At 36.2% G+C, this 26,757-nt stretch overlaps 1 protein-coding gene across 2 annotated transcripts; it reads right to left on the bottom strand.

The window, feature by feature from the left end:
- Positions 1-6,606: 6,606 nt before the first annotated feature.
- LOC110731989 (ubiquitin carboxyl-terminal hydrolase 6-like) lies at positions 6,607-25,603 on the bottom strand. 2 transcript variants are annotated; one of them, XM_021911906.1, is made up of 18 exons: positions 25,449-25,603; positions 24,776-24,921; positions 24,570-24,605; positions 24,367-24,474; positions 17,606-17,706; positions 17,376-17,502; positions 16,842-16,901; positions 16,684-16,751; positions 13,609-13,659; positions 12,779-12,887; positions 10,085-10,173; positions 9,770-9,839; positions 9,544-9,624; positions 9,349-9,444; positions 9,194-9,242; positions 8,290-8,409; positions 7,109-7,183; positions 6,607-6,913 (listed from the first exon to the last, which is right to left on the bottom strand). In XM_021911906.1, the coding sequence occupies exons 1-18, from the start codon at positions 25,486-25,488 to the stop codon at positions 6,858-6,860; spliced, it is 1,482 nt and encodes a 493-aa protein (XP_021767598.1). In that variant the 5' UTR covers positions 25,489-25,603; the 3' UTR covers positions 6,607-6,857. The 2 variants fall into 2 exon arrangements, 1 of the variants encoding a protein (XP_021767598.1); XR_002513408.1 differs by lacking the exon at positions 9,194-9,242 and having other exon boundaries at positions 6,851-6,913.
- Positions 25,604-26,757: the final 1,154 nt, after the last annotated feature.

Below are 26,757 nucleotides of genomic sequence, written 5' to 3'. Positions count from 1 at the left end.
ATGATATTAGGAAAGAAAATAGGAAGCATCACAGAATTCATACTTGATATTAGGAATTTTTAGTTATTACCCTAAACATCATACTAAGAAAAGCATCCTAACATGATACTAGGAATCAAAATAACAACCTAAATATGATTTATATATCATAAGATCAATGAAACAATTAAAGAACTTACGTGGATGCCTCGTATTTCTTTCTAATAACAAAATACACACGTTAGTAACTTCAAGGAAAATATAAAACCAAACAATTAAATTAAATAATTGAAAGAAAGAATTAAAGAAAGCTTAGACTAGACTTGGGACCAAACCCTCAAAAATATCAAACCTTTCACGTCTTGGGTGAAGGCAACTTAGAACTTGGCTAGGTGTGTCTAGTGCTAATGTATGAGGAATTGTGTTTGTAAAAAGCTAGGCTTAGAAAGAGGAAGAGAGAGAATAAGCTTTAGCTTAGAGAGAGAGAGAATTAGAGAATTCTTGATGAGAGTTGGTTAGAGTTGATGATATGAACGGGGAGACATGACCTCTATTTATAGAGAAAAAAGAGGGTCGAAGAATAAGAAAAGAATCCGAAATCAAACTGAAATAAAACTCGATGGACAACAGTTTTTGCGGATTTTGTTTTTATCATATCTTTTGATCCAGAAGTTCAAATAAGTCATATAATATGTCGTTGGAAAGCTCTTGAAGTCTAATGTCTAACCCAATTAGAATCAGATTTAAATATTTTGTAGATAAAAATATATGGCCGAAATAGTGGAACGCTGTCAGTTTTGGTTAGAATTCCATATCTCATTCATATCTTTTTCGTTATAGTTTGGAATTAATATTATAATATATCATTGGAAAGTAATATTATAAGGCGCGAAATTAATATCTAACTGTCTTTGAATATCTTTAAATTCGAATAGAATTAGGATTAAAAAAAAGAAAGTTTTTATTTAACTCAAATTCTTTAATCTTATCTTTTCAAAAAGGATAATTAAGATCTTTTAGAAACTTATAGAAGCTTCTAATTAATCCTAATTAGTTTAGGAATAGTATTAGACCTTTGGACCCTCCACATGATCATTGGGCCGTAGGTAAATCTGGTTTAGGCCTCGTTTAGTATTTTGGCCATAACTTCCTCATTATTCATTGGAATTGGGCTTATAATATATCGTTGGAAAGTCTTTTCAAGACCCATCCAAATACACCATTATTGGACCCATATCATGGACCAAACTAAACTAGAATGCATGTTTTTCAAAAATAGGGTAAGAAAAGAAATATTTTCAAAAACAGAAAGAAGAGATATTTTAATAAAAACATCCTCATAACTAGACTTTTCACACTTTCGCTTTGTTCGATAATAAATGACATGAAAGGTATTCATCACAAGGTTTAGTTTTGGGAAGACACATTTGGGTGTCTACACTAAGTATTCGGCTTCAGTTGTAGAATCTGCAGTTGTACTCTGCTTGGCACTCTTCCAACTAAACGCTCCTCCATTTAGACATAACACATATCCAGATTGCGATTTAAAATCGTCTGTCTGTCTAAAAGCTCGCATCGGTATAACCATATACAACTAATTCCTATGAACCACCATACACCAGGAATTTATCCTTATTCCTTTTCAAATACTTTAGGATATTCTTGGCCGCAATCCAATGGGCCTCTCCTGGATCTGTTTGGTAACGGCTCGTAACACTCAAAGCATACAATACATTTGTCCGATTACATATCATGGCATACATGATCGATCCAATAAGCGAAGCATATGGAATCTGATACATTCTTACCCGCTTATCAGGTGTCTGTGGACACTGCTTCTTGCTTAGGGTTACGCAATGTGACATTGGCAGTTGACCTCTCTTGGCCTCCTTCATGCCAAATCAAGCAAGTATTTTATCAATATAAGTACTTTGACTCAATCCAATCATCTTTTTCAATCTATCCCTGTAGAACTTGATGCCTAGTATGTACTAAGCCTCTCCCAAGTCTTTCATTGAGAAGCACTTTCCGAGCCAGGCTTTACAGACTGTAACAACGGAATGCTGTTTTCAATGAGCAATATGTCATCGACATATAAGACTAGGAAGGCGATGTCACTCCCACTGACCTTCTTGTAAACACAAGATTCATCTGGATTCTTGATAAAACCAAACATAATGATGGCTTCATCGAATCGCACATTCCAACTCCTGCTTGCTTGCTTTAGTCCATAAATGGACTTTTTAAGCTTACAAACCTTCCCAGCATTATTCTGGTCGACAAAACCTTCAGGTTGTGTCATATACACAGTTTCTTCCAAAATACCATTGAGGAAGGCGGTTTTGACGTCCATCTGCCATATTTCATAATTGTAATATGCAGCAATCACTAGCATCCGAACAGATTTAAGCATTGCGACTGGAGAAAAGGTTTCATCGTAATCAATACCATGAACTTTCCTATAACCTTTTGCTACCAATCTAGCTTTTTAAATGAATACATTTCCATCTTTGACGGTTTTCAACTTGAAAATCCACTTACATCTGATAGGTGTGTAACCTTTAGGTAAGCCAACCAAGTCTCAGACTTGATTTTCAAACATGGAATCCATTTCAGATCTCATGGCCTCTTACCATTTAGCAGAGTCGATGCTTATCATCGCTTGCTTGTAGATTGCTGGTTCATCTCCATTGATGATCAAGATGTCCTGATTCTCGGTTAATACTAAACCAAGATATCTATCAGGTTAAGATCTCGGCCTCTAAGACTTGCGTAGGGTAATGGACTGAGCATTTGCATTGTCGGTTTGACTTTGCACATTTTGATCATTTTTTACCTTGGTCAACAGATGCTATTTGAGCACTTTGACTGTCATTCTGATTTTGTTTCTCATCCTCACGAACTTCGTCAAGTTCGATTTTCCTCCCACTTGCCATTTTGGAAAGGTGCTCCTTCTCCAAAAAGATACCATCGCGAGCAACAAACATTTTTTTTTTCTCCGACTTGTTGTAGAAGTAATACCCTTTGGTTTCTTTTGGGTAGCCCACAAAGTAAACCTTATTAGGTTTGGGATGAAGTTTGTCAGAATTCAATTTTTTTAACATATGCTTTGCATCCCCATATCTTTAGAAAAGACAACCTAGGAGGTTTCTTCATCCATAACTCATATAGAGTCTTTTCTATAGCTTTTGATGGAGCACGGTTCTGTGTTAGTGATGCAGTTAGAAGTGCGTGTCCCTAGAAAGAGATAGGAAGATCACTAAGACCCATTGCTTATTGTACCATGTCTAACAAAGTTTGATTTCTCCTTTCGGATACTCCGTTCCATTGTGGAGTTCCTAGAGGTGTCAATTCTGAAAGTATACCCTTTTCTTTCAGATTGTCATCGAATTTTTGGCTCAAGTATTCACCACCTCGATCCGATCGAAGGGATTTGATTTTTTTGCCAAGCTGATTTTCAACTTCACTCTGAAATTCTTATAACTTTTCAAACGATTCAGATTTATGCGACATGAGGTAGACATAGCCATATCTACTATAGTCGTCTGTGAAGGTGATAAATATCGATATTCATTTCTTGTGGCGGAGCTCATTGGTTCATATACATTGGTGTGCATTAGACCTAATATGTCTCCTGCCCTTTCTCCAAACTTGGAGAATGGTTGTTTGATCATCTTGCCTAGTAAACATCCTTCGCAATTCTCAAACGATTCTAAATTGAAAGAATCAATAACACCTTCGTGTAGAAGTTTCTTGATGTGTTTGATGTTAATGTGGCCAAGACGACAATGCCACAAGTAAGTCTGATTTGACTCCATGGTCTTAGCTCTTTTGGTAGTATTATTCTCATTATAAACTTGTTTGTCTATAGAAAGCACATAAAGACCATTTTAAGAATGTGCAGTACCATATAAAACATTATCGAGATAAACGAACATTCATTGTCCTTTACTCGAAATTCAAAACCTTTGGCGTCCAACACCGAAATTGAAATGATGTTTTTGGTATGTTGGGAACATATTAACAACTTTCAAGTTCCAAAACAAGCCTAGAGGGCAATGACAAACTGAGAGTTCCTACGGATACGGCTGCAATTCTGGATCCATTGCCGACCCGGAGTTCAACCTCTCCCTTCGCTAGCTTCCTAACGTTCCTTAGACCCTGAGAATTGGAACAAAGGTTTGAGCCACGTCCGGTATCTAATACCCATGATGTTGAACTAGTGAAGTTTAAGTCTATAACGAATATACCTGATTTAGAAGCAACGGTTTCGTTCTTCTTATCTTCCTTGAACTTGAGGCAATCTCTCTTCCAATGTCCCTTCTTATTACAGTAGAAACATTCGGAATCAGATTTAGAAGACGCTACCTTCTTCTCCTTGTTGTCTTTGGTAGCTTTAGATTTAGGCGGAAAGGTCTTCTTCTTACCCTTCCCCTTAAAGCCTTTCTTCTTCCTGCCTGAGAATTTGAACGGCTTGCCCTTTTATACCATAAGCATATCATGATTTCCCTCATCCTTGAGCGTTTGCTCGGCTTGCTTCAACATACCATGAAGCTCAGTGAGGGTTTTCTCCATGTTGTGCATATTATAGTTCATATTGAACTGATCATAGCCTTTGTGCATCGAGTGGAGAATGATGTCGATTGCCATATCAGTTGAATACCCTGCATCAAGCCTTCCCATGTTCTCAAATAATCCTATCATTTTGAGTACATGTGGGCTGACTGACTCTCCTTTCTTGAGTTTGCTCTCAAGGATATGTCTGTGTCTTTCAAACATCTCAATTAGGGCCTGCTCTTGGAACATATTCTGCAACTCAAAAATGATCTCAAAAGTTGTCTCCTTCTCAAAAAAAGTCTTTTGAAAAGGCATGGACACACCTTAGAAACTTGATTACTTGAAGGGCATAATTTAGAGAAAAAAAAATGTTTAAATTGTCATTGTTTGAATAACTAGTTTTAAAATGAGCAAAGAAATATGAAAAGATAGATGGTGTATGAAAAGGATAAATTGCTAAAGTGATACGAAGTATTTTGTATATTGTAAACAGATTTGCTCCATATTACAAGACATTTCTAGAAAGATCTTTAATTACATATAACTAAAACTGTAAAAATATATAACAATATAATAAAATATTAATAAAAGGCTCATTGAGATGAATTTAATTAGACCAACCTTAACAATGTTAGGCATTATGTATTAAAAGCAATTTTGAAGATGCTCTCATCTTATATGAATAGTGACAAAATTCTAAATGGGAAGATCATTATGAAATGGAGAATACCATATAAAAAAGAAAAAAAAATAAAATTAGAAACAATATGCAATGGGATTTATCTTCCCTACAAAAAAGGGATTTATCTATAATAGTTTGCCACTAACGAACATTTTAAACTAGGGCCGAACAAGGATTTATTAAAGATCGACCACAACTAGGACTCTTTAAATAAATGTTTTCCTTAATTTCATTAACAAAGGAACCTGTTGGTAATTTTGTAGTGACATCTATTATCTATCCATTTATTTATACTATTAAAAGGCGTTTCTTTCAAGATGACGGTGTCATGTAACACTCTTTAAAGTATATATGTCATGTCACAAAGTCACATCACTATTTAAATATATGAACACATGAGCTTGCCACTTCATTTAACAAAATAAAGTAATTTCAATTCGATTTCGGATATCGAGTCTATACGGGTCAATTTCGGGTATCGGGTTTGTTCGAGTTAAATAATTCAGGTCAATTTTGAGTCGGGTCAACTTAGGGTCGAGTCAGTTCAAAAATCGGGTCAGGTTAACTCCATTTTCGAGTCAGGTGTAGGCCAAGTCGAGTCTATTTCAGGTTTTGGGTCATTTTCGTGTCGATATTTCTGGGTCATGGGTCGAGTCATTGAGGTCAGATCATCGCGTCTGGGTCAAGATTGTTAAGGCTAATTTAACCTCTAATCGACCAAGTAACCTTTGAATGATTAACCTCTGACTAACCGAATAACCCCTAACCAATTTATTAACCCTTGATTGAGTGAATAACCCCAAGTAACCCCAACCATTCTTCAAAAATAAAAAAAATTAAAAAAAAATATGGCTTGTCACACAATGAGGACAACCATATATGAAATTTTGAGTTCATAAAAATGAACATAGACTAGTTAAAAAAAATGTAAAGATAATGAGTCTAGTAAAAATAATTTCATGGTAAAATTACCATTAATTAGCAAAAATAACTTTATAATACAAATGTAATAAAGAATATGCTTAACGGCAAATATAACAAGACCATATATAACTGCTTCCTCAAAAGTATAAATTACAAAGAGATGTCAAATTTATGTATGTGAAAGATATCAAATTAATTTATGTGAATATATTGTCAAAATCAGAAAATGTCAACTAAACAGAAAGTATATTCACGTGGCCCGTGATCAAGATTCTACCTAAAGGGAAGGCTCTTTTTTTCCCTTGACAGGCATTGGTTGCAAATAATTTGCCTGCTAATGTTTTAAAGCTTGCTGGTCCTTCATGGGAAAAAAAAAATATATTCCAACTAATGTTTGAAAGCTTGCTGGTCCTTCATGGGAAAATTTTTCAGAATAATTAAAGCATAAACTTGAGCATCAAAAATGCACCAGAATTAGCTACACTGAAAATTAAAACACAACTAGAAAATATAAATATTCATGGAGACAATGGGACTAGACATACAAAGAAACAACAAATTTAGGTGAAATAACAGAGCTCACCAAGCATAATAATTGTGTAAAAGTGGACAAAAAAAAATTTCCTTCGAGAGTCTATAGAACCACATCTATAAACGCAAAGAGAATATCTATAATTTGTATACAATTAAAAATATATCACTCATGAAACTTAAATTAAATTGGCGTAGCTCTAGCCTTGTACATGCATATGTATGCCATATGCCAATCACCTGAAATAGAATGATGTTATATTAGATTGACAGTGGCAACATCAACTACATAAACTGATGAATACTACTCGTATCACCCAAACAAGTCAACCACCACCAAAAAAAAGGCGGGGATGGTGGGGGTTTGAGAAAAGGGAAAGAGCGCGCTTAGGAGTAAACTTCATAAGAAAGCAGGTCAGTAGACATTTAGCTTACCTCCCCCAGAGAGTTTCACAATGTCATCTTCTCGTTGGGGAATTGGATTGTCGTCATCATACTCAATCCACTTTCCTGGAAGTAACAAAATCTATAAGCATTGAAAAATCTAGAATAATACTCCCTCCGTTTCATATTACTCGCAACAATTACTAAATATGGGTTCACATTACGAGCAACAAGTTATTTTTTTTCCTTTTTTAATAAGTTTTTAAGGGTGATTTTACAAAATTACCCTTACTTTTGTTTTTAAACACCTTAATTAAACTATTGTTCTTATCTCATTAACTTAAACTCTATATTTAATCATTTCCACCAAAATCATTCCCCTTCCAACTAAATTCATCATCACTTTCAATTGCCAACCACCACCACTACCATCACCACTACTACCACCATCACCATCACCACCACCACCACCATACCCAGAATTTCTCTCTCTTTCTTCACCGATCTACCCTCAATTCGACCGCAACACCTCGCCGGAAATCACGCCGTTGTCGGTTGTCCCTCGCTTGTGGGTTTTGGTTTCGAAATCTGGGTACGTGGGGTGGTGGTGGGTTCGAAATTTAAATTCGTGGGAGGGGTTCGAAATTTGGGTTCATGGGTGGTGATGGGTTATGGATTCGTTGTTGGTGGCGGATTCGTGGGTCGTGATGGGTTGTGGATTCGTGAAGATGATGGGTTGTGGATTCGTGGTGGCGGATTTTGGATTATGAGTTTAGCTAGGGTTCGTCGGTTGTAATGGGTGGTGGTGGGTTGTAGTGGGTTCGATGTTCGATGGATTTGTGGGTGGTGGCGGATTCGTGGGTTGAGTTTAGGGTTATGGGTGGTGGTGGATTGTAGTGGGTTCGGTGTTTGCTGGTTTCGTGGTGGTGGGTGGTTTCGTGGTGCTAAATGGTGGTGTTGGGTGGTTTCGGGTGTGCTCGGTGGTGGACTGGTGGTGGTAGGTGTTGGTGGTGGTGGTGCTAGCTGTTGGTGGTAGGTGGACTGTTGGTGGTTGTGATAGGTATTGGTTTTGGGTTGGATTATTACTTAAGTGTACCCCTAATTTTTCAATAATCAAGCTTAAGATCTTTTGTCTAGGAGTCCGCAATCCCCTCTTTTGTTGCGAGTAACTTGAAACGGAGGGAGTACTTCGTATCAGAGATAGCTTAAACATATGTTTTTCAACCACTAACCATTATCTTGCTTCACCCAACCAACATAGTGCCCTGAATCAGCACTTCTACCCTTGTGAGTTAACACAGCAACTAAATCATAAACTCCAGTCAAGTGCATCTCCTTCTCAGATGGAATAGCTGCAAAGATAGATTAACATACATTAAGCATGGTACGATACCAACCTTTAGAGGCAACTAAATCGTGAAAAAACCTCTACATAGAGAAACAGAGTGATTATACAAAGTACATACACATCTTATAATCTGCACTGCTTAAATAATGGCACACTTTTGACTACAGGCAAGGGAATTACCCCTCAGCGTCACTAATTAGACAATTTTTTTCTCAATACAGCTCATTTTTTTTTGGGGGGGGGGGGCATTGTGGCCCAACAGCTGCTTGTCTGCCTTCTAGTTATTTCCATAAATGGCAGAGCATAATTTTCCCCTTTAAAATTGCCAAGGAACCACACTTTGAAGCAGTGATCGCACTTCCTAGAATCCTTAGGATTATCGAACTTTCATTGTCACTTCACAAGTACTCTACCATGATAAGCATGTTACTGTCCACAAAAAAATGATCACTTCTCTAAACTGTCCACACACTGATCATTTGTCAACAATCACTTCTCTAAACTGTCCACACACTGATCATTGAACTATATATCTCTACCTAATCTCGGTTACTGCTTACACAACAGCAAATTAAAAAATGATCTGTTTTAGAGCACCACATCAAACTTCATCCTAAATCTTGAACATGTCATCTCTTTACGAGGATACTAGTACTTTGTTCTCTGTTAGACCCTCCCTTCAATACCCTTTTTTAAATAACCAGAAGATATAGGAGGACTGAACTCAAGACAACAGGAAATTTATTTAATGGTTAATTTCATCATTCTAATTGTTACACAACTCACACCTTCTTCAGAGGTTCCTGTAGAAGATTCGCCACTCCCATTTGACGAATCCTGTTAGTGAACCCAAAAGACACATGATTTTAGAAAATCTGGAGTTGCCAAGAATCACTTGAAAAGTTGAAATTATAAGTCAACGAATAGTTAAAATAACATTTACCTCTGCATCAACCATCTTCACATCACTGTCCTTGGAACTAGAGCTTTTTTCTTTAGGTTTCAGACCTAATTTTTTACCCTCGTCATCTCTAAGAACCTGATAGCAGGACATTGTTAAAATTAGAAAAAATGTGAAACTGGTGAAATAAAAAAAAAACAACAATAAACAAATCAGAAATGTATAGGTCATACATACCTGACGAGGAACTTCTAGCTTCTTTTTGAGTTCATCTGAGCACAAATCGAAAATATCCAGCTCTAAAGGATAATCAACTTTCTGCATATCATAAAGGATGAATTAAGTTACAAAGTCATCCAAACACAAATAAAATATTTAGTCTCAAGCCTCTAGATTCCACCTTGACGTTCAAAACCACCCAAAATAAAGTATAAGCAAAATAGAAATAGAGATTAAAAATTACCCTCAAAATCTTTGCCTTCTGATTGGACTCTCTCTTCCAGAAGAAACGGACAAACTGAATGGTCAAGTACCTACATCCAGAAACACAACAGAACAGACATCACAATCTAATGCTGCCAGAGGACTGAGAGTGCCTCCACCCGCATAAATCAAGAATCATACACAAGAAGCATCCCTTACCCAAAGAAAAGAGAGAAATGGTCCAGTCGTAAATAAACACTCCAGATTTTGAATTCATAATAAAGTACAATTTATAATAACTACTAACCAGGATTATTTCAATATTCCATTTTAGGTGAGAAAATAACAAAGTTACCTGGGTAGACCACTGATACGTGACTCCTTCAAGTAGAGTGCACTACGGCCCAATGCAGGCGAGTTTTTCTCGAGTTCAGATTTCAAACCCTGTAAGAATGACAACCAGGAATTTCTGCTAAATTTAGGGACCAAAATCCAACTGTTTATTACTCGATAACATGAAGAAAGAAAGAGAGAGAGAGAGAAAGAGGCTTTCTTTCTTTCTTTCTTTCTATAGAAAGAAAAAAGGCACCACTAGTCGGTAATTTCATGCAAATAGAATTTGTATAAACAGAGAGTACAATGTCTGTTCTTGCATTCAAGGATAACACAAATAGTAGACAATGTGATGCACTAACATAGAAAAAAATAAAAAGATTGATTTAGTAATATATGTAAAGTTAGATTAGCAATGACAGAAAATATCAATAACACTAGTGAAAACAGCAACCATAGGAGGTTCACAATAACAGGGAGCTACAACATGAACTGAAGCTCACTGTCAAAGTTTCAAAATACTATGGCTCTTACTTCAAATGGAAAAATGAAGGAGTGGGGAGCAATAGTGTCACAATAGGTGGAAACACTGATCAACTACTAGGACGTATTAAAGCAGCAGGCACAAACTTAAACACCAGTCACCACAACTTCTGGGGTTTGGTGAAGTAAAGGTCAGTTTTTCAAATAGAGGTTATAAAAGTAAATGAAAGTAGAGGTAAGTATTTCAGATAGAAATTATTCTACTACCGAAACAAAATTTCCTAGAATCTGTTACTAAACATATTATGAGGGGTTGACCTGAGTGTTATTGAAAATGGATACTATATGATACATTGATACTGTTTGTTCCATTGAATTCTTACAACTTTATTAATTATATATATACAATTAGTCAATTACACACACTATAAAATATTTTTCTTAACTTCAACAGCACTAAATCTAGGTTTACCCCACAGTCAAAGTCATCTGCCATGAAACCACCACTATTTTAATATTCCCTCCGTTCTTTAACATTGCAGCATTTACTTTTAAAGTAAATTTAACAAATATTGCATTGTTTCTTTTAAAGGAAATCCAACATCTCATTCACACTGTCTAAGAGCCTTATTCACATGGGTCTTGTAAGTAATTTACATGGTTTTTGTGGATACTCACACCTTTACCCATTTTACTAATTTTTTTTTACTGCCCCCATGTTAACCATAGATGAAATATAGGAAATACATTCTTTTTCTCTTACTCTTGTAATATTTTATTGTTGCTCTTTCCTCCCAGCTGGGGAGGGGGGACCCACCAGCCAACTTTTGCTCCATAAAAAAATACCAAGTTTTAATCAATTAATTATACCAAGATCACCTCATTCGAAAAATTGAAGAAAAGGCTCTGGACAAAAATAGAACAATTCTTGATGGTATTTAAAAGGGGGGAAAAAAATTGGGCACACTAAAAAGAAAATTTCTACACCAAAAAAATAATCTTTTAAAAAAAAAAATTCCTGGCAGGTGATGGAAATAGCTATCAGTAGGCCGGATTTCCATATAATATAGAGAGCCATATAAGGTCTAAATTGTTAGTCTGCGATCTTTCATATCTTGTAATGAGCCTACCCAAGGCCATGGTTAGGCTGATGCATGCAAGATGTAGAAATAAGGGTAATTTAGTTTAGTAATCAGTTAAAAGGAATGAGTTTGCAAGGAATGAGTTTGGTATGGGTAGAATGCGTGGGAATGCTGTGGTAAGGTGAATAAAAAGGGGGAGAAGGGAGTAGAAATGTAGAATCATTCAGAAAGTAGTTATTTGATACTTTGAGAGATTTGAGCCTCTCGAATGCTCAAGACTTGTGGTTATTATTGTCGCACTTTTCCCTCATGTTCAAAGTTAATCCTTCTTCTGCTTAAGTATTGCTTATTAATCTTCTATTATTTGCTTGCAGTGAACTAAGTTTACATCAATTTTGCAATAATTTACAGAATTGAGGAGATGGTGGTCATAACGTTAATTTATGTGGGCAAGCAAGTTTTATGGGTTGTATGTGGGCAGGCAGCACCAGGATAAACAGTTTGAGTTGCTCTAACATGTAGCTTTGATTTCTAGGCCCCTCATATATCACCTGAGCTTCTTACTACCTAGAAACTAAAAGTTACTTCCATGTTTGGTAGTGTTTGGAATTTGATCCAGTTTAAGCTTATGGATGCTAGAAACTCTCCTAGAACAGCTAAAAGCTTTGCGAAACACAGCCATAATTTTTCAACCTTCAAATATCATTCATCAAATTTTAAACATTTTCTTTTATGTGAATCATTCATATTGACAATTTGACATAGTTCCTTCCTTATAGCCCCCTGTCCCAATTACACCTCACTTCAACATCCTTTTATGCTAATGTATTAAAGCAAATGTTAGTATGCAAGATATTGTTGAGTCTATCTCAATGTATATTTTTCAAAATCAAGATTTAAAATTTTTACTAATATAAATTAAAATTATTAACGGTCAAAATTGTACATTGGTAAGTGTGTCCATTTAAAATGTTGCAAGTAAAAGACATAGGTAGTAGTTGACACTTGAAAGTTTCATTCATCACATTTTTCAATGCATAATGGTAGCCATAATAGAATTTGTGAATAGTGACAAAAGTTAAAATGTGTCAACAACAAAGAATAAAGAAGACAGTGGAGAAAACTAAATAAGGGAAAGACTTCAAACTTACATGCTTTAGCCCCTCATGCAAATGGTTCACTTCATGGGATATGTGACATTTTAGAGCAAAAGTTGTTTCTGTTTCTGTACTTTCTTCACCACTTTCTTGACAATACACCCTAACATCACCATTAAAGAAACATAGACAACACAGTTAGTACCTTCACATACAGTAATATGTCCATAAACCACAGGGGCACAAGCTACTACATCATAAATTTTCACCAGAGAACCTAGATCATCATAAAGGAACTCTCATGTAAAATGCCACCCCGAGATTAATGATAACAATAATTTCCAGTACGCTTAAGACTCAAACAGAAACCAGTTGATATAATGGCAAATTAGCAATAGCCAATGAATTTGTCTACCCAGTGAAGTAGGGAGTTAACCAGCCAACCAGACTATGATAGAGACATCTTTCTTATTCATTGTGCAATAAACATGCATTTATATTGAGCAGGAAACACTTTAAAAAGTAATAAATTATCTGGATATTTATATTATAACCTAGAGCAGATCACATTGCACTCTCACTTCATCATAGATGTCAACTAGTTGACTGATGAAAAATCCATCTCTAACATATTTCAAATGACAAATTTACGGTCATTCCTTCAATGTTCAACTCTTGGTCATGAACACCCCAGAGGTACAGTAATTGCCAACAGAAAACTTAAGATAGCAGAAGAAATAGTACGAGTATAACGCAAAACAAAAGTCTTAGTACTAGCAAGACTCTTGGGAGTAGGGGCCTTTTGAAAAAAAACAGAAAGGAGACAACTGCACAGCATAAATGATTGAAAAGAGACATAAAGCTATAAATAGCAAATATTTTACCTGCTAGCAAGCTCAATGCCGAATAGACGCTTCACAGCACTGACATTCTCACTACATATGAAATAAAGACCATAAGAATGACTAAACTAAACTAAACTAAATTCTGAATGTTGATGTGAAGATTAAAGCTAGAAATTATAAGTACATTGATTGTAATTGCAAGGCAAATAAACCAAGCAGAAATTTATACAGTTGTGTCCTTGGGGACTGTATCACTCCAAAGAAAAAGAGCAAATGCAAAGAGGCTATCCCAATGCCTCCTTGATTTAAAATAAATAAAAACTACAACAATAACAACAATAATAGCAACAAGGGAGAATTTGCTTGAAATTCACATTCTTAATTGAATAGTCAGCTTTGATCGACACTTGGCTTTGAAACATTTTTATGCGCTCAAGCAGTCAAATGAAAGGCTGCTCATTGGCTTTTGAGTTTTGACCTAGGATGCTCGGACTCAGGTACGGGTGTCAAACTCGGATATGGGTCCAAGTGTCAGACTCGCAAAATTATAAAATTAAGGATCCGTGGACACGTTTTAAAAGAGTCCTAATTCAAATTTTGGACTCGGGTACACGGAAATATAAAAAAAAATAAAATATAAAATAAAATAAATAAAATAAAATAAACAAAGTAAAAAAAGTAGGAAAAGTTAATGTAGAAATAAAAAGTTTTTTTTTATTTTTTTGAGGAAAAAAATAAAAAGTATTTCATGTTATATTCAGATTTAAATAAAGATTTAAAAGAAAAGGCGAATAAAAAAATAAAAAATAAAAGAAAGAAAACACAAGTAAAGGAGTCACGTGAGGTCCTCCACCTACCCCCACCCACATAAATACTGAGTATATTCCCTACCAACCCCACCCCTTGTTATTTGTTAAAAAAAAAAAAAAAAGTATCGGGCTACCCGCCTTTCACTTTCGAACAAAATCCCCAAGGTTTAGACTTTTTTTGTGATTCCTAAATTCCTTTCTTCTTTTTTAGATCTAGGGTTTATCAACGACGAGTCCACTTTTTCTCCCAAGCGTCCGCACCCGGATCGCGTCGTGTTGACACCAGTCCGACGGGGTTGGTCGAGTCCGAGCTTCACAGGTTTTGACAGTTTTGCCTAAAAGTTCGTTACTTTACATATAAATAGATCACAACCAACAACTAATTTACTAAACAATGTTATAAGCAAATAATACTACTCGCTGATACAAACAGCCAATACCAACAATTAACACTTCAGACTGATCACACAAGCCAAATGAACCAAACAACAACTAATTGCCAAACAAGGCTTAGATCAATCATCCACTAAATTCTATTTTTATTCACTTTTAACAAAACCCCTCTAGCCGTACTATAATTTCTTTCACTTCCCCTATAAACATAACACTATTCCCGTCACCTTCTATTTTTATCTAACATTAATAAACAATACCTCACAATAATCCCTCTTATAAAAAAAAATACCTGAAGAAATAGGTTCTTTAATAAGGAATGGAAGGAGTATCAAACATATTTTTAGCTCAAAGAGACAATTTATGAATTAAATCAGCCACATCACCCATTAATAACAGTTTATGTCTCAATTCGGCAGCAAACAGTAGAGAGGGTATTAAAGCACTAATACACATTTAGTACCGACAAAAATCCAATAAAAGGAATGGAGAAACATACTGAAATTATGACACTGGTGTAATAGATAGGACCAGATTAAAAATAAAAAAAGGCAACAAAAAAAAAAGGGAAATTCTACATGGTGGCCTCAAGGTTTCAATTTTTCTACGTGGAAGACGAACCTTTTTCCAACTCTCTTTAGTGGCACCCAAGTCTTGAAAAATTATCCATAGTGCCCATTTTAAAATTTATGGCTAACTTTTTCAGTTTTTGGTTAACCATAATTAACTTTTTACAAAAAATTAAAGAAATTAAAAACAAAAAAACCAGCTGCCAATCCCCACTGCCACCACCACCACCACGCCGGAACCCTAACCCCATTGACAACCAACCCATCCCACTTCCAAACCACCTGCTGTTTTTTGACCAGCCAAACCCCATTGCCGACCAACCCAGCCCACCCAAACACTACCGCCAACCTAGCGCAACCAAGCAGTGCCGACCAGTCCAGCCTAGAACCAGCCAACCACAAACACCGCAAATGGCGAACCAACTCCCACCAACCTCCCTCACCGAAATCGAGAACGAACTCCCAAAACCCCCAACCCAAAGTTGAAACTCAAACCCTAACGAATTGGGGGTGGTTTAGCCCATGGGGTTTCGGATTTGGGTTAGAGATTTTGGGTTTGGGGTTGCCGGGGAAGAAGGGGAGGGGGATAGTTCAGATTAGGGTGGTCAAATTTGGGAACGGAAAAGGAGTGGCGGTTGATCGGCCGGCCGACGCAAGGGGAGGGTGTGGGAGAGGTCTGGGCGGCAGCTGGATTGTCGGGTAAGGGTTCCAATGACTTGGTGTGGTGGTGGCTGAGTTGGTTGTTTTTTTTAATAAATTTATTGTTTATATAATAACTTTTTAATTAAAAACAAATCAAAGGTTAATCATTTTGATCATAAAGGTTAGCCATAAAACTTAAAAAAGGGCACTATGGTTAATTTTTCAAATCTTGGGTGCCACTAAAGAGAGTTGGAAAAACGTTTGTCCGCCATGTAGAAAAATTGAAACCTGGAGGCCAACATGTAGAATTTCCCAAAAAAATATTAGGGAGCCCGGAGAAAATTGATATAAATATGCAGTTAAATCATCAATTTGGGTATAGCAATCCAGACCTTGTAAATTAGACACTCCAAAACTAAGCATCTCTAAAAAAAACTCCAAAAAAATTCCTAAATGGTCTCATATATCTAAGAGTTTGCTTCTATCCCCACCCCCCACCCCACCCACTAATTTATTCTTTACTCATTCTCCAAGCTTTCGTAACAGAATTATTAATGAATTCGCCATATTGCCTTTCCCACTAAGCCAGGTTCGCCACAACTGGCAGCCAAGAACAGGATTAACCAATGAGGCAATGCAAAGAGGACAAATCTAGCACAGTGAATGTAACAGCTGTTGTTTAAGAAGAAGAAATCAGCTACCTATTACCAGATGACGTAAGAGACTGAGAGAGTGTGTACAAAAGCTGTGTCCAGCATTCCTCTGCATCCTGAGATTTCATCATTGTAGAATGTAAGTAGAAGCACATTAGAGCTGTAAGAATGTACCATATAAAGATAGACAGCAGCTAGGATTTAACCTGTTGCATAAAAGAACCATTGTGCAGCTGGCCAAACTGAGGGAACTTTTTACGCAATACCTGCATGCATCAAAGATTCTAGCTGTCATGTCACAAGGACATCAGCACAAAACACTGTATGTAGTTAACCTTTGTCTAATTTCCACACTTCAGATGTACACTGGAAACATTAATAGTACTTCATTATCCTACTTTTTCTCAGTTACCTTAGCCTACAGTCAGATAGATCCCACATATCTAGAACATTTTGTTTCCAAAATTGGGTTGTAGGAGAAACAGATAAAAGTATATCAGTCTTTTAATTGGACAAATATTAAGCTACAACTTTTTCTACAGAAAGCCCTGAACAATGCAAGAGATGACTCCAGTAAAAAGAAATCAACATCCTACATCTGGTAGATCAGGTACCAGAAGATTTCAAGATCCTCAATATTAAGGAATGATATAAATTATCACTCTCAAAGAATTCATGATATCAATAAAGAACATAATATGTATAGAATTATTTTATGATACAAAGTGATGTGTGCACACCATCCAGAATTGCATAGGTGCCACTGGCTTGACATTTTTATCAAGCTCGTTGAATAAATCTTTGGTTGCAACAGTCAAAAGATGTGAAGTTTGATCTAGTTCATTAGTCCGGCCAGACTGTGAATACCTGCTCAACAAGTGTAAGCAAATGTATTGGTGATGGAAACAAGAATCACACATAATTTAAAATAAATCCCAAGTAAAATTATCACTTGAGAAGGAATCCTCACTCCAATAGTGCAGACTTCAGCTCAGGAACTGAATGCAGGCATTGAATTGTGGAGTTCATGTAACATGTATTTCCTAAGTTAAAAAGACCAGCAGAATGCCCCTGCAAACATAAGATATCAAACGAAAAGGTCAACTATTATTTATATTATAGAGTACAGATATTTATGTCCTTCATTAATCATTTATGAAGTACTTCCTCCACTCCATTTTACTTGCAACATTAAGAGTATCACGCTTGTCAATGTACAATTAGAACTGTTAATATCTGTGGTTGTGTTTTGTTAAAAAATTGAATTGAGACGAATCCAACAAAGATCCCACATGACTATATTTTTATATATCACAATATGACATAATATGGTAATAAGATAGAGTATCAATAGTGCCAACATCATGTTGCAAGTAAATGGAGTGGAGGAAGTATTATTTTTGTGATAGCAAATGGAAGTACAAATTTCTGGACAGATTAAAATTCCTCAAATCTGAAGTACAAGGATAAATAAAGGCAATTTCAAAATACATGATGAAGATTGATTTAATAAACATTGCATAGGAGAAGCTACCCACTCATAGAATGCTCAAGTATATAAGGAACTCGAGAACTTTATTGCCAATTGAAAACTTAGGGCAAGTTATGGTTGTATGTCATGAGCAAAAACTTAAGGATATAAGGGGGAAAAAAAATTCTATCTGTTAATGGACCATCAGAAAACCTCTTAAATACACCAATAAACAACTCCTAATATCACAAAGTTTGGTTTCGCTAATAAGGTCAGTGTTTCAAGATATGGAGTGAATGCTAGTTGTATTTGCATATCACTGTTCCAGGGCCAAACGAAAATAGGAAGAATGGGAAGGGGGAGGGGGGAGTGGCAACAACACATGCTTCCCTTTAATTAAAACATTAATTCTTAAGTCCCAAAAGTGCAATAAGCTTAATCTCACAAGATTATTCTTTAGGTGAAACTATTCCTAGCTGTTCATACCAGCATATATAAAATAACATTTTCTAATGCACGTGAGATTTTGTATTAAAAAAAAGGATAAATTACAAGAATAATACAATGTTTGAGTTATCTCATAATAATTCCATATTAGTAGCTCTAATTCAAAATATGATCCCTACTTGGAAAAATTAGGAGCAAAATAAGTGAAAGGCGCAACTACTTACATCACATCCTCCTTTCACTCTTCCTACGTGAGAAAAACAAAGGAAGATTATTTCGGAGAACAGGATAGTGTTACACAGAAACCAATTTCCGGAATGATGATGACTAAACTCAATATCATTCTAAGACAATCAATTAAATACAGGCAATAAATTATGGGATTATTAGAGAGGACAATGATCTTATATAAGACCTCTAATATGGGTTATCTGAATATATTCAGTTTCCTTTTAAAACATTGGTTTACTTTTTTTTTTTTATATATATTAGAACAAGTAATAATGAGAAAATTAACAGACATCATGGGTAGTGTTACACATGTACAATAGAGGGCAAAAGGTAAAAAAATATAAAAATATAAAACTGTAAATACGAGAAAACATGCCGTCAAAACTACCATAGAGCAATTTATTGACCAAGTACAGCTTAGAACCTAATATGAGTATGCTACTATATTAACTATGGACTATGGGCCTTCCATATTTTAGCTTAAGTAGTAAACAAACCACTCAAACATACTATGAGCAGGTTATGAGGAGATTACGAGGAGGTTACTGGTGATGATATAGTTTAAAATCAGTATTTCGAATACAGAGCATAAATCAGCATTTGACGTTATAATTAACTCCCTTGGTTGTCACTTATCAAATAACCTCAAAGTCCTACACAAACCGATAAACAGAGAGTTGATGGCCTTACAAGGCCCCCAAAAGCAAACTCCCTTTGTCCTATAATCGTCCGTAAATTTTCTTTTTTCGCCCCTCCCAGTTCAATTTGACCTACTAACCCCTCGATTATTTTAATACAGCTCTCTCTTCACTACCAAAAAAGTCACGGGTCCACTATCTCTCACATTCAACCAAAAAAACAAATTATATTTAAAAATATAAATAAATAGATAACCCACTATCTTTTTCCAAATCTACGTTTTCAAATAAAGTAACACCCCATTATCTCCTATCACATCCACTATCTGATTTAATGTTAATTGATAACATCTCAAGAACTTATCACCTACAACGCTTTGATAGAGAAGTTTTCAAAGTTTCAAACTATTCCAAGACTAAGATACTTTTGATTGAACATACTTTTGATTGAACATCACATCCATGCCAAATCCATAAACAAATTATAAAACCACAAAACAGTGGCAAATGGTGTCCCCAACTCCGCGTGTTACAGTCCACATGGAAACAGATTCACAATACAATAAAATTTGAGAAGTTCAATTTGTTTGTACAAAAAAAAACAAAAAAAGGCAATGAGACTAGGATATCAAAAGAAATAGTATGAAATCCATAAGATCATAGATTGATGTGAAAAGTGAGAGTGTGATAACTTGTTTCCTACTCTTGCTATGTAGGGAGGGGATTCAACAACAAAGGAATGCAATAAGCTTAGACTTAAAAAGCGTGAGGCGCATCGAGACGCAAAGGGTACTGAGAGCAGGGAACCTAGGCGCAAAGCGAAAGCGCACGCCTCTAGGATATGAGGCGCAAAAATTTTTAATTTTAATTTAGGAAAAATTGACATTTACTACCAGCGAAAGTACTTCGTGTTACATTTGCCTCCCGTTTAATTTTTTATTTTATTTTGCTACCACCTAAAATCAAATAATTAAAATTTCACTACCACTTATCAGAATCCGTTAAGGTTCCGTTAAGTTTATTAAAAATAAATAAATAAATAAATAATTTAAAAATAACCTCTGCCATGCCACCCCCTTCCCTCCCCCCAGCCTGCGGCAGGCGCCGGCGCGAACCCACCCCCCTCCTTTTCCCCCACCCCTACGCAGCCCCCTTTCTCCTTTCCCCGTTCTCGCTGCCCCGACCCCCACCCCGAACCAAAACCCCCCACCGGAATCCGCCCCCAACCCGTACCCCCCGCCGAAATCGGCCCCCCTCCCCCTTCCCCTACCCGTTTTTGGCCTTCCCTAACCCTAAACCACCATAAGCAAAACGCTAAATTCGTTTAAGTTGGTTTTGGGGAGGTGTCGTGGTGGTTTAGGGTTAGGGAAGGCCGAAAACGGTAGGGGAAGGGGGAGGGGGGTCGATTTCAGTTGGGGGTACGGGCTGGCGGCGGGGATTCCAGTGGGGGGTTTTAGTTCGAGAACGAGGAAAGGAGAAAGGGGGGCTGCATAGGGGTGGGGGAAAGGGAGGTGGGTTCGAGCCGACGCCGGCAGGGGAGGGGTTTGAGGGGAGGGGTGGGGTTGTGGAGGGGGTGGCAGAGAGGTGGCTAAACCCAATCTAACGAAAATAGTAACGGCATAAGTCAGTTGGTAGTGAAATAAATATTTTAGAGATTTGGGTGGTAGTAAAATAAAATAAAAAATTAAACGGGTAGCAAATGTAACACGAGTTACTTTCGTGGTAGCAAATGTCAATTTTTCCTTTAATTTATTTATATTTTACTTCTTTTTTTGGTAATTATTAAAAGAGAGAGAGAGAGAGAAGTTTGTCAGACTAATCACGTGATTAACAAGTCAAAAGAAGGAGCAGGTACCAATTACTAAAAAAAATAATAATAAAAAATAAAAACTTTACGTTATTGTAGACCGCAGAGGAGAGAGATTACAAAGTACCAGAAAAAGAAAGAATAGAGAAGAGCAAAGATCGAAGAGAGAGAATAGGAAAAAAAAAAAAAAAAAAAAAAAAAAAAAAAAAAAAAACCTTTCTAACCAGTGCCGGCTACCGGTAATCTGCTTCAAGAAACCACCGGGAATTAATCTCCGACAATGTCTGTCGTAGCATAACCCACCAATTTTTCAATTGCAAAGCAACCCATAAATTTGGGTTTTTCAAATATTAGAATTTTTAAATTGGGGGTCAAATTGAAGGGATTTCATTCAATTAACGAATCATCACTCTAAAGACTATGTAAGCTTCAATTTGGAAAAAAAAAATGTGTTTTTTTACAAAAATTAATCCAAATCCCCTTCCCTCACGCTTCTAAACAAAAGGCGCGCCTTACGCCTTGGTGGAGGCGGCCTGAGGCACGTGCCTTATGCCTTGGTGGAGGCGGATGTGCGCGCCTTGCCTAGGAAGGCCATGGCATTTTAGCCTGCACCTCAACAACGCCCTTTTTAAAACTACGGCAATAAGTTATGCTGATATCTGTCATTTTAAAGAATTTTCCTTTCTAGCAAATAGCCACACTTTGATTGCACAATTTGAGCCACCCAATTGCACAATTTGAGCCACCCAAATTTAATTCTATAAGTTATATCTTGATCGATGTCCCTATTTCTTTGTAAAATTGACCTTAAATACTTAAAACATTCATTAACATAAAACTCTGTACCACATAAACTCAAAACATCCTTTTGTGTTCCGCCTAATATCTAAATGACTATCCATGTACTCTGTTTACTCGTACCTACCTAACCTACATTAAACCTTTAAGATTCTAATTTAGTATAACTTTTGTTTCCACCAATCCAACAAAGCACTAATCCAACTCTATAATCATTAACTAACAAAATATCATTTGTAAACAACAAGCATCGATGTCTCATCTTGGATAGACCTTGAAACTTTATCCAATAAAGAAAAAAGGACTAAAAACATATGATTCAATCAAAATAAAAATAATCTTATCCAAATTCTTGTTTTCAAATCTTGAAACATATCCTTTAACTAGAATATATCTTTAAGTAGTATAGCAAAGCACCTCTTTTGGTACCTAGCCAAACGCCTTCTCTAAATAAATAAAGACTAGTATATGCTTCTTTTTTCCCCTAGTCATTTGGTTCATAAGATGGATAGCTTCTACAATACATCATCCCTACACAAACCCACTTTGTCCAACAGACTAGTACATTTCCCTTTTTTTATTATAATTCTCTACCTCAATTTCAAGGTATATGTTAATCAACCTTACAACACCACTTTTCAGTTCAACATGTTCATGGGCTTTTTATAATCCCAAAATTTTGTGAAGAATAACCTTTCATATACCAGCAACATTGCGAGAATGTTCTAAGGTCGCTGATATAATCTAAACATACGCAATAGCATCCGGTCAAACTTAGCAAATGTGTTAATTCCGTGAGGAAGATCATTGTGGAAACTTTAGGGGTCAAAGAAGTTGACAAGCACATAAAGTACTTTAGGTGACCGACAATTATTGGGAAATCGAAAAAAGCTATTTTCTCTTGCTTGAAAGAACATATTTGAAAAAAGCTCCAAGGATGAAAGAAAAAATTAATATCGATGGCGGAAAAGGAGGTGTTTATCAAGGCTGCTGCTCAAGCCATTCCTACTTACATGAAGAGCATCTTTAAAATCCAAGACGAACTCAATGATGAAATACATTCGATTTTTGCGCGCTTTTGTTAGGGGTCGAATGGCTCGGAGAGGAAAATTCATTCACATAGTTGGTCTTCCCTTTGTCTTCCTAATCAATGGGAGGAATGGGTTTAGACTTTAGAGACCTCAAATGCGTGGAGACTAGCAATGAGGAAGCTCACTATTACTTCAAACAATCTGATTTTATTAATGCTCATAGGGGTTTTGATCCTAGCTATAGTTGGTTGGGCATTTGGTACACTAAATCATTGTAGCTTGATGGGCTTAAATGAAGGTACTTCCATTAAGGCGTGGGAGGATAAGTGGACTCTTGGAGAGGGTACGCACTTCCTGCTAACACCATCTCCGTTCAGTAATTTGGAGTCGCGGTATCATCACATCCATTTTCATTGGAGATGAGAGTAGGCATGTGCTTAATATCCCTTTGTCGACCGCTTAGGCTTGTGATATTAGGTATTGGTGGCCTACCTCCAATGGTATATATTATGTGCGCACGGGATATTGGCTAGGGAAGTTAGGACATTTATGGGCTTGAGAATTTTACTTTGGTGACAGAGAAAGTGAGCTTTGAAATGTTGTCCGGAATTTAGGTGGTCCTCCAAAATTGCGCCATTTTGTATGGATAGCATATAAGGTACGCTTAGGAGTGATGGATGTCTTCTAACAATGTCATATATGTGATAATTGAGTGAGCTCAATTTTAATGCAGAATGTGAATCAATTTTGCATATTATTTTTGAATGCAAATATGCACAACCTATATGGCAGCACAGTGCTTTTATCGACTTATTGAGAGATGTGCCATACACTGCTTTTACTGATTTGTTCATGTAGGTGGCTGGAAAGATGGAAAGGGAGCAGCTGCGTCTCTTTGCGTCATTAGCCTGGCAGCATGGTACTGCCGGATTAAAGCCTTTTTTGAGAATGCTGATGGGCTTGATGCAGTAGGAATTGCAGTGGCTTTTGCAAAGCTGAATGAGGACTACATTTTTCACAATAAGAAGGTTGGGGTGCAGTCACTCTATTCCTGAGCATTTGGCAGCAAGGTGGTATCCTCCCCCTTCACAATATATAAAGGTAAATGTAGATGCTCATAATTTGGATGGTGTGGGTGTGGGCCTGGGAGTGGCATCCAACAAATTACTTAAGAGTACGAGACTACTATCCAAAAAAAAAAAGGGCATAAAATCCATCCAACAATTATTAGCCATTCAACAAATTAGCCCCATATACAGAACCTCAAATTCAAGTTTCATATTCAAGAATTAAATTAAGAAAACATACCACAGCGGCCACTTGTTCTTCCTCAGGCAAATCCTCTACAAAAATTGGTCCTTTCTCAGGAGCTTTTACTATCTCATCTGCAGTTCCCATCATCATTAATCTTTGACCCTAAAAAATTGAGAAGGAAATTGAGCAATAATTCCAACAAGATAATCCAAAAAAAATCTAAAAAAAATGTTTGCAACAAAAGAAAGATGACCAACCTCTTTTACTCCAACATTTGCCCATTCAGCATCATCCTAATTTCAGGCCAAACAAGTTAGCTGACTATTCTCACAAACAAAAAAGACTTGGAACATCCAATGCTTTCACCGAATTTTAACATAGTATCATCAATCAAAACACAGGAATCTCATAACATTGAATCAAGCGCAAAACATGGTGAGAAGTGGCCCCATCATCTCATTACCTTCAATAAACCACCTTTCGCCATAATTTTCTGCCTTTCAGGTGGCACTCCAGTTAGATCATACAACTGAACCTTGAAAACATAAGGGGGTTGACTAGTGTCAATTTCCACCTCTGGAAACACCTTTTTTCCCCATTTCACACTCACTGCAAAATCAAATTGGAATGAATAAAAGGATTAAACCATAAAAACAATAAATATCCTAAAATGGCTAAATAAAACAATCCTAAATGTGTAAATATTGCCAGAACAAAAATCATATTTACAATTCATAGTTTTAATACTACATCAAACATAAGAGAATAACGAAAACAAGATAACTGGTAAACAATTAAGACCCAGGCATTTAAATTTTTAATTCAAAATTCCAAAGTTGTTTACTCTGCTTCAATTGTCACCTTTAAATTACAATTAATACAAATTTTAGGGTTATTGGGCATCGATCGAAAAACACAATTTCCCAAAAATTCAATGAAACTCAAATTTTCAATTCATTCTTGGTGCAACACCCTGACAAATAGTGTTAACAAACTATTCAAGCTGAAACAATTCGATAATATCAAGAAACCTAAGCTTGCAGATTACTCTTCCTAAATCAAACTGAAAACAGCAATCCAACAATAATCTCGAAAGTAGGAAGCAAGAGAGAATAGAGAAGAGAAAATCACAAAACCTCGTAGTGTTTGGGCGCCATTGTTGCCTGAATCCGCCATTGAAGAAGCTTGCGAGCAGAAATGAGCGAGGAGGAGAAAGAAGGAAGAAAAGACGGAAGATACGAAAGGAGAGAAGGTGAGTTACGTAGTCGAATGAGCTGAAGTTTTTATAAAAGAAATGAGAGAGAATTGAAGGAAACTTGCGAAAGGGGGTTTCACGTAGGGGTGAAACAAATTCGGGTTAAAACCGAACCGAACCGAAAACCGAACCGAATAAGAAATATGGTTCGGTTTTTTTTTTTGAAGTGGTTCGGTTCGGTTTTTAAAAAAAAATATTTCGGTTTTCGGTTTGAGGAAATGGAAAACCGAAAAAAACCGAAAACCGAAATTTAGGCCCAGATTTATCCTAAGTATATAAGGAAAAAAAAAAAAAAACCCTAACCCTCATTCTCTGATTCTCTCTCCTGACTTCCTCAGTTCCTCGCCTCTTACCCTACCCTCATTGCGAATTTCTCAGTCTCTCACCCTCACTTTCTCAGTTTCTCAATCATCTCTTTTGTGTTTCTCAGAATTCTCACTCTCCATCGTTCACCGGCACTCGTTCAGGCGTTCACTGTGACACCGTCCACCGTCCAAAGGTATGCTTTTAAGTTTTGATTATGCTTGATGTTCATATTTTTTTAGGGTTTTAATTATGATTAGTGTTAAATGTTAATTACGAAAATCTGCAAATTACATGTACAAATTTGTTAAACATTCTGATTAGGGTTTTAATCTATGCTTGATGTTCATATTGCGATGTTGTTTCTGAATTTTCTATTCTGTACAAATTAGTAAAACATTCTGAATTTTCTGGTATTTTGATGCTTCGGGGTTTTGGTCTATTCAAGGGTATTTTGGGTTTTGGTCTAGTAAAACATTCTGATTAGGGTTTTGGTCTAGTAAAACATTCTGAATTTTCTGGTATTTTGAAGCTCTATTCGATTGGACTCTGTTGAAGATTGTTTCAGATAATTAGTTAGTTATTAATTCAAGGGTTCGCATGATTAATAGCATTATCATTGTCTTGATAAGTGTTTATTAGATTGTTGATCTTTGTTATTATTGTTAATTTTGATTTTACTTGTTTTGGGTACAGTTAGTCAGTTAGTGCTTAATTTGATTGTTTTTGGGTGGTGGGGTGGAATCTTAGGGGGCTAATTATTATTGCTAAATTGTTATTGTCTTTGGTGCAGTTAGCCAGTTACTACTGATTTTGTTTATTAGGGGTATAATTATTATTATTGGTACTGTAAGTCTCTTTTTTTTTTTATAGGACTATAAATTCAT

This window comes from Chenopodium quinoa, unplaced genomic scaffold (assembly GCF_001683475.1).
Source record: "Chenopodium quinoa cultivar QQ74 unplaced genomic scaffold, ASM168347v1, whole genome shotgun sequence".
Taxonomy (NCBI): Eukaryota; Viridiplantae; Streptophyta; class Magnoliopsida; order Caryophyllales; family Amaranthaceae; genus Chenopodium; species Chenopodium quinoa.
Note: the sequence above shows the minus strand (reverse complement) of the source record. Positions and strands in the feature narration are given on the sequence as shown.